At 35.1% G+C, this 16,807-nt stretch overlaps 2 protein-coding genes across 2 annotated transcripts; both read left to right on the top strand.

Annotated features, from left to right (window-relative positions):
- The first annotated feature begins 218 nt into the window (after positions 1–218).
- Positions 219–7,152, top strand: LOC124440022 (protein BNI1-like). Its single transcript, XM_046990352.1, has 11 exons — positions 219–582; positions 775–836; positions 1,203–1,274; positions 2,027–2,128; positions 2,268–2,420; positions 2,522–2,681; positions 3,037–3,095; positions 3,249–3,293; positions 3,413–3,469; positions 4,482–6,524; positions 6,837–7,152. The coding sequence occupies exons 1-11, from the start codon at positions 480–482 to the stop codon at positions 6,864–6,866; spliced, it is 2,886 nt and encodes a 961-aa protein (XP_046846308.1). The 5' UTR covers positions 219–479; the 3' UTR covers positions 6,867–7,152.
- A 527-nt stretch (positions 7,153–7,679) lies between these two features.
- On the top strand, positions 7,680–9,643 carry LOC124441434 (transcription elongation factor A protein 1-like). The gene is given in 4 exon segments (XM_046991908.1): positions 7,680–7,838; positions 7,920–7,994; positions 8,375–8,953; positions 8,956–9,643. Coding segments are annotated over 4 exon segments (969 nt in total). The 5' UTR covers positions 7,680–7,775; the 3' UTR covers positions 9,208–9,643.
- Positions 9,644–16,807: the final 7,164 nt, after the last annotated feature.

The raw sequence follows: 16,807 nt of genomic DNA on the forward strand, positions 1-16,807 counted from the left end.
ATATGCATGTATGAAATAAATGTGAAGAACTTAATGGTTCTATGGAAAAAATTCAGTAGAAGTTGAAAATCATGATTTTCATCGCACGTGTCAGTAAAACATTTCAAAGTTTTTACGAATACAGAAAAATGAAGGAAACTTCTTCGAATAAATGAATTCAAAGAATGCAGGCAGTGAGACATACATCGTTTGCGATCCTACATTACCCAATTTATCCCTTACCACGAAAGGATATATTGAAAAGTCCATAATGATGCTAAAGTAAATGTTTTGAAAAATGTCGAAAAGTAATCGCCTTTATATCCGCCATTTGTTGTCGTGTTTAAAGTGACTACATTTCGTAACAAAAAACTTAAAAACGTGCATTTTAATTTTGAATTGTTGATTAATTAATTCGCCGAAGAGGTTTGGAACACGCACAAAATAAGAGCAAATAACTTCATATTTACTCAGACAGCTGTACGCTGTGTACCTACTGAATGGAGGGGAGTACTGCTGTGGCTAAACAAAAAGTAAAATTAAAAGGAAATAAAAAGGAAGAGCGAGAAAAAAGTTCAAAAGGGAAGGTTGCGAAAGGAAAAGGTGGTATATCGCTAAGTTGTGTTGTATTTCACTTTTGTTTTTGTTTTGAAAATCATAAATGTTATGTGGAATCTGAAATATGTTATTGTGGACGTGCAGCTAAATGAATTACTAATATCATACTTCCAAAACATTTTAGTTTATACTAGAAACATTAACACAAATTAAACAATATTTTTTCTTGTGAAATAGGCAAGGATGTGGTACTTAATGCTGGCAAATATGAAGGGCAGGGACTTATTTATAAAGCAAAAGTAAGTTGAAAACCAAATCATTGCTTTTAATTGGTTTATGTACATGCCTTCAATAGACACCAGTTTAAGAACGCAAAATTTTGCACTATACAAAGACATTAAGAACTCACACTGAATATGACCTGCTTACACAGTGGGGTATGGAACCATCTAAGCTTGAGGTGGAATTATATTTTTGGGGACTCTAGACTTTGCCAATGCCTAAGATGTTAATTTTGCCTGTACTAACAGCAAAGAAATCTGGCATATTTCATTTCACATATCATTTGCTTCAAAGCTGCGACACGCAAGCAACATTTTAGTTAGTAATCAATTGATTTTTTGACATATAAGTTTCTCCTCACCATTATTCAAACTATATTTTAGTTGTTTGGCTTTGTTGAAGTACCTGGCCCTAGAGGTGATGACACCTGTGTTAATGCAATTCAAAAACTTAAGGTGAATTATATTTTGTATCGTGATGTATCAATAACGGCATATCAGTATCAACAGATCTGCTCTAAAACAGAATTATTGGCAACAGTATTTTTCTTGATCATAATACTGATTTTTAGACATTTCATTGAAATAGAAATATAATTGAAACGAATCATAGCTTAACATTACTATATATATTAACTTAACAATTTTTGTTAAATTAATATTGCTTAAAATTTGTTAGTTCCACACGCCATTAATTTCCATTGACAGTTGTGCTTTTGAAATAAGGCTGCTGTGTAAATAACCACTTTGAATTTTATATTTTTTATCAAATGAACAGTCACTGGTGACGCACAAAGTGGCATACTTTATGATGTTTAAGTTTCATAAAATGGCATAAAATATTGGTTTTTTAATATCGATTAGTCGGTGTATCGGTAAAATCCTAAAATGGTACATCCCTAGTTTTGTAATATACTGATGTACCAATGTTTCAACCAGTGCAATGTGGTGGAAGTCTTCATTATGTGTCAGGAATCTAGCATATGAAAAATATAAATTCACCAATTAGAAAAGTAAGGATTTACCACACAAGGATTTCATGCTATAATTAAAACTCTAGTGTTATTGAAACAAGTTTAGAGTATGGTATTTTGGAAATTTGTCTTGCAATATCTTAACTGTATTGTAATGAATACGACAAACACTTTAATTTAGTTTTGTGGTTATGCAAATCCATGTTACCAAAATTATTTATAATTTTATTTCAGCAACAAGCAAAACAGTTAAAAAAGGGAGCCAATGAGCACAAACTAAAAATAACAGTCAACATAACACTCAAAGGAATAAGATTGTACAATGACAAAACTCTGGTAAATTTCCTATTAAAGAACTTGTACTTAGCATTGTATACATGTCTTCACCGATATGACTGTGTATGCACTGCATATGACAACACGTAACTCAACTTTATCATATTCTTCTTTAATGTGTACAATATAATATTTTCAGGCCCTTGAACATGAGCACCCAATCCACAAAATATCTTTCATTTCACATGATCCAGAGGACAGGCATGTTTTTGGTTACATTTTTTCTCCCCCACGATCTTCCTTGAATGAGGCAAGAAAGTATTGTCTCTTTGCTATCAAGTCAGAAAAATTAGTAAGTTTCTTAAACATCATTTAAAATTTTCATGAATGTCTTTTTCATGTAAAGTTTTTACCTATTTTTCAATTTCTATTCAAACATGGTATTTTCTTCAGGCTGAAGTGATAACTACTCAGTTGTATGAATTGTTTCAAGTTGTTTACAAGATGCGAGAACACAGAAAAAATACCACGAAGGAAAACATGACAAGTAATCAAAAGCAGGATAACAAGTCAGCAAAGCCTTTGGAGCCTTTGCAAAACAAAATGCTTCTTGGTAGGTGCAATGAATGATGTAATCATTTAAATTTAATGTTTGTGATGATAATATTTCTAATGTTTCATGACAGTAATCTTTATGGACATACATTCTTGATCAAAAAACGTCCAGTTGGTCATTTCATCCATGCAAAATTAGTTTTATCTCTCATTCCTACAGACCTCTGATGAAATTTTTCAGACTGTGGAGTTGATGATATTACATTGACCATTTTACGATCATTTTCATTTCCTTTTACCTGTGCAAATACGTAACTTGAATATATACAATGATGACGTATTGAATTGTGTGGTGATTACGTAGTTTTCCTTTTTTATTCGAAAATTTGCAATTACACAGTTTTTTCTTGCAGAAATGTCTAATAAAATTGGTGGAGAGCAGAAGCAAAATCAAGAAGAACATTTATATTCGGTAGGAGCGATATTCTGTCAACAATTTACTTTGTGTGGACATCAAGCTTGCCATTAGCAAGTTAACATCATCGATAAACGTATTTCCCATCCTCTATCACTAGTAGATAAAACTTACTGTGCAGTTTTCTGTAACGTTAATTTACCTATGTAGGAACCAACTTTACCTAGAGAGAGTTCGGAAACATCTCATTATGATGTAAGCAAATGTATCTTGTGTTTGTACCGTACACGTACGTAGAACAACTATTTATGATTAGGTAATACGTAATTCTTGTTGACAACAATGTACGTACTTACGTGTTTATTTTTGCTCAGGTTCCTCGTGCTCCAGGTTCTCACAGGGCAACTGCTGTTGGAAATGACGAATATCAGGTTGTTTGCTGTTGTGAATGTAAATTTTTCATCCTTTTACCATTAGTAGTTATTACTTTAGAAAAGTAATGTTTTTAAAATGAGTGAATTCCAAAATATTTACATAGCATGAACACACTTGCAGGCTGGCAGCTCCACTTTATGCACTCTGTAGGTAATTAGATACAAAAGGCATATTTCTTGGTCCTAGTATGCTTTTGTTTGCTACAGTTGCGTAACAGATTAAGGTCGTGGCTGCAGTAACTGCCCTAATTAATTTATGATGTGAGAAGCTTAGCTACACTGGAGGTTTTAGACGTGCTATGTAAATTTCAAGTATTATTTCGTAATAGTCATTCCTTTAGAAGTCTGTTGTTTTCACAGTATGTGAACACTGAGTAACTTGCGTAGCAGCATAAAATTAGCGGTTCAGTTGCATCATGATTTTGAAAATGAGTTGGACTTTAAAGGCTACAATGCAAGAAATGCCATTCACAATATTGATACGTAAATCAGGCAGTTTTATCGATCATAAGTACGTAAGGGTGCAGATGCAAGGGATGACGTCACATGAATTTCTTAGCTCTGCTTTCAATACAAAAACATAACTCTAAAGGTTTAATTGTTGTCAATTGAGTCTTTATACTTGTGACCACTTTAGGGGGCTTGGATATTCAAGTAAAATTCTCATGCAACCCTCCTCCCCTTCCTACAAGTTCTGTCACCGTATTGTGTTGCTTATTGAACTTCAAAAGGTTGATGCAATGTCTATGGCATGAAAAATTTTTTGGGGGAAACTTTGAAACTTATTTTCTAAAACAAAACTTTTTGCAACCTTCCTCCCCTCCCTACAAGTTCTGTTACTGTAATCTGTGGCTTATTGAACGTCAAAAGGCATGTTTATGGCATGAAACATTTTTTTTTTGGGGGACTTCGAAACTTATTTTCTAAAACAAGACTTTTTTTAATTTTTTTTATTGTAGATTGGTAATATTGTTACTCTCCCTAAATCTGTATTTAATTTCATGCCTAGGTTTCGCAACCTAATGAAGACGGCTTGAGTGAGAAAGAGCGGGAAGATATTGCGACTGCCATTGCTTTGTCGTTGAGCATGCAAGAAAAGTCAGGTCTTCCTGAAGCGGAAACGGACACATTATCTCATGAAAATAACTCAATTAGTGAAAGCGCGTTTCATGCCGAATTTCCGCCTGTCGAAAACGGATTTTCGAGTTCTTATGAATTTAGATCAGAACAGAATGATGATTCAAGTTATTCTATGCATACCGACATTGCTGACTTACCTGACGAGGAGCTAAACCCCAAAACGAACAATGCGCGTGGCAACGTTTCATCCGATTTTGATCTCAAATTGGCCGTTGAGAACAGCAGTGAGACGTCGCCTGCCGAAAACGTTTCGGAAGAAGGCATCTTTAAGAAAACGCAAGAGCCTAATTCCACTGGTAAAGAAATTACCCCAAACAGCAAGGAATATAAGCCTATTGACAGTACGAAAGACAGTGACAATAACCACGGCGATATTGAAAAGAGAAAAGTTTCTGCTGATTCAAGTGTTCACGTCGTGTATTCTTCATTTGAAGTAAATTTCGACACAGAAAATGAGAACGTAATAACAGCAAAGCAGTCTGAGCAAGACACGTTTGCTTTTAGCTCTACTTCAGACGTGTTTTCAAATGAAGATCCTTTCGCATCCTCGAGTGCAAACGAATTCAACGAGGCAAAATTTACCTCATTTTCAGACGATGATCCATTCTCCCCTCGCGGGGGCAGCGCAAGCGTCGAATTTAAATCTGATCCTTTTGGTGGAAGCAGTGATGCATTTGCCAATTCCTTTGATGATATAGCAACAGGTGGCTCTGCGCAGATCCAGCCGCGACATTCTGCAAAAGAGTCTAGCCTCGAGAACGATCCTTCAATGTTTGAAGAAATAAAGGAAAATGCTCCTCAGAATGTTGCGTATGGAAATGATAGTTTTGATTTGGACACAATAAAGTCGTCGGAAGGCGAAGTCGAATATGTTAAAGTTGATCATTCTTTAAAAAATGATTTTGCAATGGTTAATAACTCTTCCGTCGCAGATTTGGACAACTCCGATCCTCCTGACAATACTGCATCCGTGAAAGAGCAAGAAGAAACTCTAGATAATATTGGTAAAGCGCACGCCGTTGCTGATGAAACAAGCTCTTCAGATTCTTCACTAAATAACTCTGATGTTACTGCAAATACCGCAGCTTTAAAGAGTATACTGTCATCAACGACAGAATCTTCACCCCCACCCCTGCCTCCTCGACCTGATGTTCCCCCAAGAGAACTGAATGAAGTTGTAGCAAGTAGTCCTAAAATACCACCTGCTCTTCCGCCAAGACCTTCCATAAATGTACCCTCGCCTAAAGTGGAGACTTCCCAACGCCAGCCTCCTGAACTTCCGCCGAGAATTGACCTGGAAGATGATGCTGTACTAAAGGACGAGCTCTCTGATGGAGAACTAGAACCTAGTGAAAATGAGTTTTCCATAAACACAAGTGAAGATGATACAGAAAATAATTTTGATAAAAATATCGCTGAAGACGAAACTCGAATTGACTTTTTTGATGAATCATTCGGTGAGTCAAAGTTGGAATCATTTTCTCCGGCGGACAACAAATCCGAAGTTTATTCCGAACAAAACACTGATATATCTAGCAAAGTGGACATGTCTTCAACATTTGATACAAATTTTGATGCTTTTGATTTTGATAATGTTGATGTTAATTCCGCTTCACGCAGTGAAACTACGACTCCTGTATTCATCTCCGACGATCCTTTCAAGGACCCTTTTGCTGGCACAGACCCGTTTCAAACCCCTAATACCGGTGACCCATTTGCCTCCTCGCCTTTGTTTGATGAGAATACACTAAAAAGTGGCAAAGATTTTGATCCATTTTCCGGAGATGATCCATTTGCGATGACACCTGCCTTTGACAAGAAAGCGTCGGCTGATGTGTCCATTCAGAAAAGTCGTCTGAATAAAAAACAATCATCTTCCAATGACTTTGGTGATGACGCCGACCAAGAAAAGGTAAATGATATTTTTGTCAGGATGTCAAAATAGTTTAAAGTAGTTTTTCTGATTCCAAAATTTGTCAGTACTGAGTACGCACGTACTTGTTCAAGTCAATCAATTTTCCCCATCATGAGTACAGAATGCACTAGCTCTTGCGACCTTTTTGAAACGAGGAGACGTTGCGGTTGTATTAGTTACCAAAAACGATCAGGGAAAATTTAATGAGATAGATTTTTAATTGTTGTAGAGAAATGCAACAGTCTGGCATGCCTGTGTGTAAGTGTTTCAAGCACGTAATCATGTATTGAACTTTTAAATTTTATTCAGTTTGCAGATTTTTCTTCGTCGTTTCGCTGAAAAGTGCCACCGACATAAAGATGCCGTCAATGCCATGTGGCAAACAAAGTGAATAAATGAAATTTTTGTTAAATTTAGTTCTCTATGATTAGGTTTCATCAAGAATAACGTATTATCTCAACTTATCGAACAGTGGGAACCTTTCCATTTGCAGGCATCTTTTCTTTCTATACCGACTTGCTGCCTTGTTTTATTTTCATGCCTATCGTGATTTATTTGTATATTTTTATGGTTGTATCATACAGTTAATTTAATATATTATACAATGGTCCGTATTTAACTTGAATTTAGTTGAATGATTGCTGTCCCCCTTTTTGAGTATACTTCCCTTCATCTGCAAATCAGTTCCTCGCCTTGTGGTGTTTTTTGTCATTAGTTTTCGATATTTGACTTGTTTTAGAGGGTATTTTCCAAGAGCGATAAAAGTTTTAATAGCATTCAATTTCATAATGATTCCTCAAGAATCATGCTGTTTTTGCGTGTCGACAAGCGTGACGTTCTCACTTAGACCATTCTGAGGTGTCTTCGGAACAGTTTACCGCAATGTTTCATATGAAAAAAGAGATCATCTTATAATTGTTAGGATTTCGACATTACTAAACATTACTGCATTATTGAACTACTTTCCTAAGTTGGTTGGGGTTGTTTTTTGTAATTTCACGTTTTATAAATTTTGAAATTTAAATTAAAATATTTCCCTTATTTCCATATGGGTATTTCCCCCTGGGTAATTGATGTTGGCCGCGCAATGGGCGGAAGTAGCCTGGATAAGAAAAGCGGGACTCATTGAAATATGACGTCAAAATTGTGTGCATTATAAACCGTGGTGTCGACGAGAGTTGATCGTCATGTCTTGGTACAGCTTGCATGGCATGAGAAAGGACTCCGAACGCCAAATTTCGGGTCTTAATGCAGCACTCGCCACAAGAAATCAAAACAAAACTAGGCGAAGCAGTCGACCCAGACGGAAATGTACGTGATTTGGATTTTTGATGTATTTTTTAAAGCGTAATATTATAAAATCTGTTCTGAAAATTTTGACTCCTCTTTTAGGTTTTAAATATGGCGACCCTGATTGAGGTTGTTGGACTTCTTGAGCGCACCCCTCTAACGAAAGAAGCCTTAGAGGTATATTATTTCTTCTATGACGATATCAGAATTGTTCTAGGATTACTGATGTATTCTGTTCTATTTCATTACATTTATTCTCCTTAAGTTTGTTTTGGACATGTACACATTTGACTGATTGATAGATTTCATATTGTATCTACACATTGTTTTCTCTAATGTCATGGGTTACATGGATTGAACATTATGATGTTTACTTTCTTTAATAATTTCTATAATTTACATGAAAAGTCAGTACAGCGAAATGCAACCTAAGATTTAATTTAGGAAAAAGCATGCTCTGTTAATGTTCTTAACCCTACTAAGTGAAAGTGTCCATCCTTACTGTACTTCAGTTCTATTTGCATTCTAATCACCATACTCTTTTGATATTTTATAAGCAAACAAGAATAGGTCGAACTGTTAATTTACTGAGAAAGAAAACTAATAATGAAGACATAGCAAGAAGAGCCAAACGACTGGTTAAAAAATGGCAAAAATTGGTTCAAAATCACATGGAAGCAGCAAGGACTACCAACTCACCACTGAATGGAATGAGATCAAACTCTCCTGTTGCTAATGGCATTAACAAGAGTGAGGAACAAGTTAACTCACCAGCATGTGAAGTTGAACAGATTGATTCAAAGACTAAAGGGACAAAACGCAAAAGACCAAGCGTTGATAGTCCTCCATTACAAAGTAAGGTCAAATCAAGGGATAAGACTAATCTTATAGCAGTGAAAAATGACCAAATCACTGATTTGAATGATGAGTTATCAGACAAATGTTCACAAGATGTAGAGAATAACCATGGGGAAGCACAGAATTATTCCAAACCATCGTCATGTCTGGAACCTGATTCTAAGAAACATATTAAAACTGATAATAATGGTGATTGCAGTAATCATTTCTCTCCTGTTGAGTGTAATACAAAAAGCAATGATGAAAACATTAGAAACAAAACAGAGATGACACCCCTTTAGTAATGAATAATGTGGATCATACCGATGTTAGGTGGGAAGGAAAAGATGTTGGTGTACAAACTGATGAAATCAATGAGCGAGATTATCAAAATCATGCACTCGTTAATTCAAGTTCATTGTTGAATGTTGATACAGAGGCAAATGGGATTAATGGTAGATATGGGGAAGATGGCACATGGCATCCTTGGAGTGAAACAATGTCTTATAATGAAGGCAATTTAATCATTTTACCTTATGTACTCCTAGAGTAAATGCATCTTGAATTGTCAGTTCTGTTCACTGTGTCTAGACATGTCTAAATGCAACTTATTTTCCTATGGAATTTTTAAAGTTGAACTGTGGTGCCAAGCTACATGCTGCTTCATTGTTCAGTTCCTGCAGTTGTATGTCAATGCTTACATGGCGCAATCCCTCTTTTCAAGACTACATTAGATTTTAATCATTAATTGGAATAAACTAATGAATGAGACCAAAAGAAAACGATGAGATTTTAGAGAGAAATTTTGTGACGAAAAGGTTAATTTGAATTCATTCACCAATTTTCCCACCACAAAACCATTTCTTGTTACAACAAGAATGACTAACTCAACTATATGTGTACAGTTAAAACCATTTACGACGGATTAGAGTAACAAACGGTTGTTATAAAAAATACATGAGATACAATAGAATCTATTGAACTATTAATTTGTGTTTGTGTTCAGTATTGTTAAATAATGATCTCCTGCAGTATTGTGAGAAGATCATGTGTCATTCGTGTATTTATACGAAGTCGATAAAGCACGCGTTTAAAAGACATTCGTTCTTTAGCTGAGTTGTTCAAGTAGAACGTCTTTTTCTTTTGCCAATGTTAAAAAAAATAGTTTAATCTATTTTCGGTAAGTATTTAGAAGAAACATTTGTAGCTTTTGAGTGTATTAAAGACAAGGAAGTTTTGTTTCTTAGGAAAAGTAAGCTCCAAAGCCTTGAAAAGTGAAAATGAAATGAATACCCTACAAATACAACCTTCTGCAACAGTATTCCGGCGAGTTGTGGGAAAGTGTGCCAAACAAATCTTGTCTTGTTTGTGTTTGCTTTGAATTCATTTCTAAAATTGCACTCTGCCAAAAAAAGTTGAAAGTTCTCAATTTTTTTGGAATAAGTGTATCTAATCTCTTCATATGTCAGCTACGTTTCCAAGCAATTGAATAAACTATGTGTGTGCATGGCAAAGTGGTAGTTAATTTTTTTATCTACTAATTTCACCGTGAAACGAGGCTAATCTATAAAATCACAATGTCTGTTGTACTACATAATTGTTTTCACTGCATCCAAGGATTAATTACTATTCAGTGTCCTATCGCATTAACGCACCTCGATACACAGCCCTTGATCTTCATAATCTTTTCAGTGCTTGCACAACTAATAGTGAAGAAAGCCCACCAAATTAATGTAAATACAAGTTGATTGGTTGTATAAGTGAATAAAAAGACGAATTAAGTTTCGTATGACGTCATGACACCATGTGACATGTTTGAAATTAAGCAGTTGTGCATTTGACTATGGCGAAATTCATTATATTTCAAATTTAAAATATGCTGAAAACACTTTTATTTATAAACTCATATCACTTGGTGAATTATGAGTGTCTGTGATACTTCTACCTAAATGGAGAGGAATATTAATCTTTGTTCAATTGCAAGAGATCTAACAATGGAGTAAGTAGTTGTGCTTGTTATTTTGTTAGGATGGTCGACGTTCTCGCCCGCATCGATTATATTGAAGATGTTTTCCTAGAGTTTCTGCATCATTGATACCTAAAACCTAAGCACGTGTTTATTAAAAGAACAAGTAACAAGTCTATCGGTGTAAGCCTTAAACTGTACTTGTGCTTAATGATGAATTTCGTAAATACGTTAATCCTGATAAGTAACGCCTTCTTAGCTCGCTGTTCTTGTTTGCTGCGTTCATAAAGATTTAATTTTCAACAATCATCACTCAACTCTGCTTTTGCGATTGCCTTCAATTTGAAATTACTGATAAACAAGCAAACAATTGTAAACTGCATGGCTGTGCATGCGATTATGATAGCTGCAAAATGGACGAGAGTTCGATATTATTTTAGCTTTAAAAAACTCTTGTCTTCGCCATCATGTCCACAGGTGGGGCAACATGAATTCTCAGTAAATGACAACATTTGAAATGCCACGAGCAAAGACTCAAGAAGAACAAAGTAGGAATTCTGTGTGCAAGCATGCTCTGAAGATAATACAGATACGTATATGAATTGACCTGAGTTCCAAGCACATTGTTGAATGCAAAGACGGACCTTAAAAAATTGACAAGTGCGACAGATATCTCTTCAAAATTTAACACAGTGTTTCGGATCACTCTTCAAATCTTTGACATATTTTTGCTCGTCCCATGGACTAAATGATATTTCAAATGGCCACATACAAATTTGCATAAAATGATACTTCTCTTTGTTGCTATATATTTGACATTCTACCTACGTGTACGCCAACGTACCTATTTTTAATCATTTTCAACAATTTCACTTGTTTTTACACAATTGCAATTACGCAGTGAGCTATTGAGAGCAGCGGACGTTATTTTTCTGCTGGATACACAGTATTTATTATCATAACCAACGAGAATGTTATCAACCAATCAACAATAAACATTCACGAAAGCATACAGCTTTTAAAAGTTTCAAGTTTTATGGTTCATGCTGTCAGTTTATATGAGAAAGTAAATCAATTTGTGAAATTTTGACATCGCCTACAAACAGCAAATATATAATTGCGAAAAACTGATTTCAACAATCAAAAATATGCATGCTAGGGGATCATTTGGATCAAAATTTCACAAGTTGCATGTCTTCGTAGACGTCGAATCGTATAATATTTCTTCCAATCATATTTCAGAGAATAACACGGCCCCTTAAATAATTGCAGAGAGCTGTCAATTAACTAGTGCGGCGGCCTCACTCTTCAGGATCAAGTTGGCATGAATTGCATTTCACTTTCCTACATCGTTTTCATCAATATTATTACAATTTTTAACTGAAAGTTGGTGAGAAATAGCTCAAGCAAAGCACCATGTCAATGCTAAAGAAGCCATAAGTCAGAGGTAACGTATTAATCGCTAGTTGACGTACATTTTTATTTATTTTCTCTGGTTATTTTGTGTAAAGACTGTTCGCCAAATACTGAATCTAGTTACGGTCTGCTCGTCGTTAGACCTTGTCCTAAGGTTTGAAATGACACGAAGGTTTGAAATGACGATCATTAAAACTGACGATGGTAAGGGCAAGAAAAAAACATCTATAAAAATAGTCTTTTCACGATACTCTTGAATGGAGAAAATTGATTAAGGACATGCGCGTCATGACCCAAATTTACCACATGTCAATGGATGCCATTGGATATACTTTATTCCTCTTGTTTTTCATGGTATAGTATTTGTTGCTTAAAGTGCGATGAGCAAGCTTTTGCCTTTAGAGTTCTACAATTGCTGTGTTGCCGTCGAAGGCATATTTTCAAAGCACGTTATAAACTAAAGCCTAAAACTGATTTGTAATGAAAGACAATAAATGCTGTTCTGTCGAAGCACTTGAAATGTTTTCATCTCCCTCACATACCTCTCGCTTGTCTGAGTGGTACAGATGACGGTTTAGTGATTACTCCTTCTCGGGTTCGAGAACGCTTCGTTCTCTTTAGCTTTTTAGAGTCAATAATACGTAAATAACTAAGGCTAAAGTCATGGCCAATGTAATTGCACCTTCTAAGGTTCAAGCCCACCTTGTATATTTCTACTTCAAAGTTAAAAAAAGGGCAGGAAACTGTTAGTATACGTTGTTGAGCTTCTGGCTCAACAGGCTCTGTCTGACCTCCAATGCACGAGGTCCTTGGTTCGTCCCGGTGTCGTCGTCAGTTCGGGTTGTAGATTGAGGATTGAGTGCAAGGTTGAGGTTAGGAGGGGATGTGAAAGGGCGTTCGGTTTGCCCTCTGTTTCCTGACTATTAAAAAATGTTTCCTTCGGGAAGTCATAGAAAAATTTGATCAAAAGACTTAGTTTTTTAGGGCAAAATTTTTGCAACAGACCCCTTTTCCTTTTTTTTATTTGCGATTTTTTTCTGAAAATATACATGTCGCATTACATACTCGAAAAACCAACAATAGAATTACCATTTGTACACTTCATGTACACTATTATCTGCCCTTACTTTGCTCTTGATATTCACAGTACTCGTTCATTGCTAGTCATATGCTCAACACACCAAGCCCAACAGCAACCGACTGACCCTCGAAGGATTCGAGCCCCACAACACAACCTGAGAAACCTCACTCTACACACTCGACCAGTGAGTGCGTTGAAAACAGTTGGAAAATTAAGTCTATTTACGATAAAAGATCTTGAAGTATAATACAAAAAATTATTTTGTTAAGTGACAATAAAGAAAACAAACCACACATTTGTAGCATAAACTTTCAAACCATTGACATTTTCACAGCAACACTAGAAATAAATCGAAAAGCATTTCGTTGTAGAACACAGTCATTTAGTGTCAAACTGGCCACACGACGGCAATACATTAATATAGTTTCTAACAATGGGATCTATTCTCTCGTGAGACGTCGAAGAAAGTATGTCTGCATAATTTTGTTCTCTGTGCAATATCTCATCAAGGGTAGCCAGTACAGGTTTGTATCAGCAAACTTTACGATACGTTTTGAGAATACAATATATCACTCAACACAGGATGTAGATAGAAACTGTATTTTTCGACTTTATTACAAAGCCATTCGTCGAACAGACGTTGACCATTTTGGCATAGCAATGCTTGAATATCTGGGTAGATAGGTCAAGTACACAAACGATTACATTTCTTCTTTTTTGACAGGATATTTTACGGTAGTCTTTATCCCTTGCACACGGCTATGGCTTCTCGATGTTCAAATATTATATTCATATTCTTCTCTAAATACTTTCCATGCAAAGAAATTAACTGTTATTGAATATATTCATACAGTCATGACGGTGTTTTACAATAACTGGTCGATGTGATAACTTCAACATAAACAGCATCCCTTTCACATGCTTAAATATGGTGCGATATATCCAGTAATTAATAGCTTTCTTGGTGGAAGTCGTTGTAACTCTTCATTGATAGCTTGCAGTGTATAGTGGAATTTCGTTGAGAATCACTTCCAAACTTGACATAATAGTCATCCTACATGTACCCTCTCTTAAAAATCGGTAAATCTTTCGGCTTGCTTTCGACCGGTTCATCGCCCAAGTTATCGTCAGTTTTCCAGTAATGTTGAAAGCGTCAATCAATTATTTCTCTTCTTGTGTACTTCCATTTCTCACTCTCTCAGCCATTGCACTTGCTGTTGTCCGTTAATTCACAAGTCTGAATTCAGCGGTACTTTTATAAGCTTTGTTGATAATTATTAGACATAAACTTGTGCTTGGTTTACACGTGTCTGATCACTTAAACGATAATACTTTTATTTCTTCTACCTTAGAGGTTTACAAAGACAAAGAATTTGGGATTTTTATTCAAATTTTTTTTGTTCTTTTTTTAAATCATTTATTAATCTTTTCCTTATGCTTGCGCTTGTATAAATGACTATTTCACATGCTTCGTTGATTGCCTTTGTTTCATTCTTTGTTATAGTTTTTGTATTTCACTCGTGTGAACCAGGCTTAACACGTAAGACATTGGTGTATCTTTATGTCCACCTTTATATTTACCTTTTTGTCTACCTTTATGTCTATTTTTACGTCTACCTTTATGTCTACCTTTATGTCTAACTTTATGTCTATTTTTATGTCTACTTTTATGTTCACCTTTGTGTCTACCTTTATGTGTACCTTTATGTGTACCTTTATGTGTACCTTTATGTGTACCTTTGTGTCTACCTTTATGTCTAGCTTTATGTCTACCTTTATGTCTAGTTTTATGTCTACCTTTATGGTACCTTTGTGTCTACTTTTATGTGTACCTTTATGTGTACCTTTGCGTCTATCTTTATGTCTATCTTTATGTCTACCTTTGTGTCTACCTTTATGTCAACCTTTGTGTCTACCTTTATGTTTACGTTTATGTCTACCTTTGTGTCTATCTTTATGTCTACCTTTGTGTAACACGAAAAAAAGCGTTTCCAGAACCTAGAAGCCCCGTCTTTTTGGGATGTGCTCTCCAGTATGAACAAAGTATTTATATTAAAAATGCCCAAACAGAGGTATTGATGATAACTCTGTATGGGAAATACTTTTGACGAGTAAGTTTATTAGTATTTTTAAAATATGGTTGCTAACAAGATTCTTAGTATTTCTTTTAGTTTTCTTAGCTTAAACTAAATATAAGCGTATATAGCTTATTGAGCTCAACTTTCGAATAAAACTGCAATATTCAACAATAAAAGTTTTTCGTTGATGCTATAAACAGCATGAAAATATTATGATTAAAATTAAAAAATAAATTTATAATTCTTGAGAAAAATTTCAGGTTTGTTTTTCCTTCAAATGATATAACCCACAATGAGATAAAACCCATCACGTGATAAAACCCCCACGAGATAAAACCCACCACGAGATAACACCCATCACGTGATAAAATCAAACTCGTAACACAGTAGCAACCATTGAGTTCTATAATAACTGGAGCGGCTATCTTTACTGGGGCGAGGTCGCCAAAAAAATGGCGGCCAACGGACGTATTTCCGCTGAAATGATCGCTTTGCAGAAAAATAATATTCTCGACCTCCCCCTGGTGTCTATAGTAAATTATAAAGAATTTTTCAAAAACAAACACGATATCACAGAATATGGATATCGTTAGTTCCATATTCTGTGACGATTCTTTTTTTGGCATTTCTTTTATAATGCCAACACTTCAATCGTTCAATTGTTGGATGTCGTAGTTTCCACAAAAAGGTACATATCGCTTCCCACAGGTGAGGTAGTTGTTTGTTTTGTTAGTCCGTCAACGATTGAAAAGCAATTATACATGCACTTGAAAAGCCATAAAATACATATTAAAGATCGTATTTTTTAAGACTGACTTGAACGCCAAATATACTGATGTTTTCCTGTTTTTGTCTATAAATTTCTGCATACTTTTCTGTCATTTGTTAATGCATGAAATCGTAAATTTACCTATCTATTTGCAAAATAGTTTCCCTAAAGCAAAAGACCCTGCACACATTTTGCTCTGTGAAAAGTATCAAGAAGAAATGATCAGCCCCAACAGTACCCATGATTTGGAGCAGAGCTTGTTATGTTGTATTTGCTGACAACATGCAGGGAAGACCAAGAAGTAAAGATGACTGGAATATGTTATAGATCAGGCAGAGTCTTAAAAATGATAATGCTGTAAAGATAATTGATTTATTGTCTGCCTTATCCAGAGTTATTTAATTTGATCATGGTCAAATTCTATGGATGGAGACAATGGATTCACTAATGATGCCTTGAATGCTTTGAAGTTGAAGTTCATGAACCAAAAAGATGGCAAGAAGGTTGTGTGTTTTGATGCTTAATTAAATGTCAATTCACAACATATAAAATGGAAAGGCCATAAAGTTTGTGTCTATGTAAACATTTGTACTGAGATTGATGATGACTTGATGCAGATGTGAAGCATTAAACTGAATAAGCCATTGGGTTTTATATAACATAATGTTTAAATCATGGCATATCTTTATCAAAATATTTTAGTTGAGTGTTGTTTAAATGTTACTAATATCTAATGCACTATACTGAAGCATTAAAGATTCAGTGATGAAACCTTTAAATTTACTGTACTGTATATTTCTTATATATTTCTTATATTTCTTTAAGAAACAGTTTGAGCTTATT

Source organism: Xenia sp. Carnegie-2017, unplaced genomic scaffold (assembly GCF_021976095.1).
Source record: "Xenia sp. Carnegie-2017 unplaced genomic scaffold, XeniaSp_v1 HiC_scaffold_1, whole genome shotgun sequence".
NCBI classification, from domain to species: domain Eukaryota; kingdom Metazoa; phylum Cnidaria; class Anthozoa; order Malacalcyonacea; family Xeniidae; genus Xenia; species Xenia sp. Carnegie-2017.

Excerpts from the sequence above, each read along its gene's own strand:
- LOC124440022 (XM_046990352.1), top strand. The coding sequence starts at position 480 with ATGGAGGGGAGTACTGCTGTGGCTAAACAAAAAGTAAAATTAAAAGGA. Across the intron at positions 583-774 it reads GAAGGTTGCGAAAGGAAAAG|GCAAGGATGTGGTACTTAAT; the intron begins GTGGTATATCGC and ends CTTGTGAAATAG. Across the intron at positions 3,294-3,412 it reads CGGAAACATCTCATTATGAT|GTTCCTCGTGCTCCAGGTTC; the intron begins GTAAGCAAATGT and ends ATTTTTGCTCAG.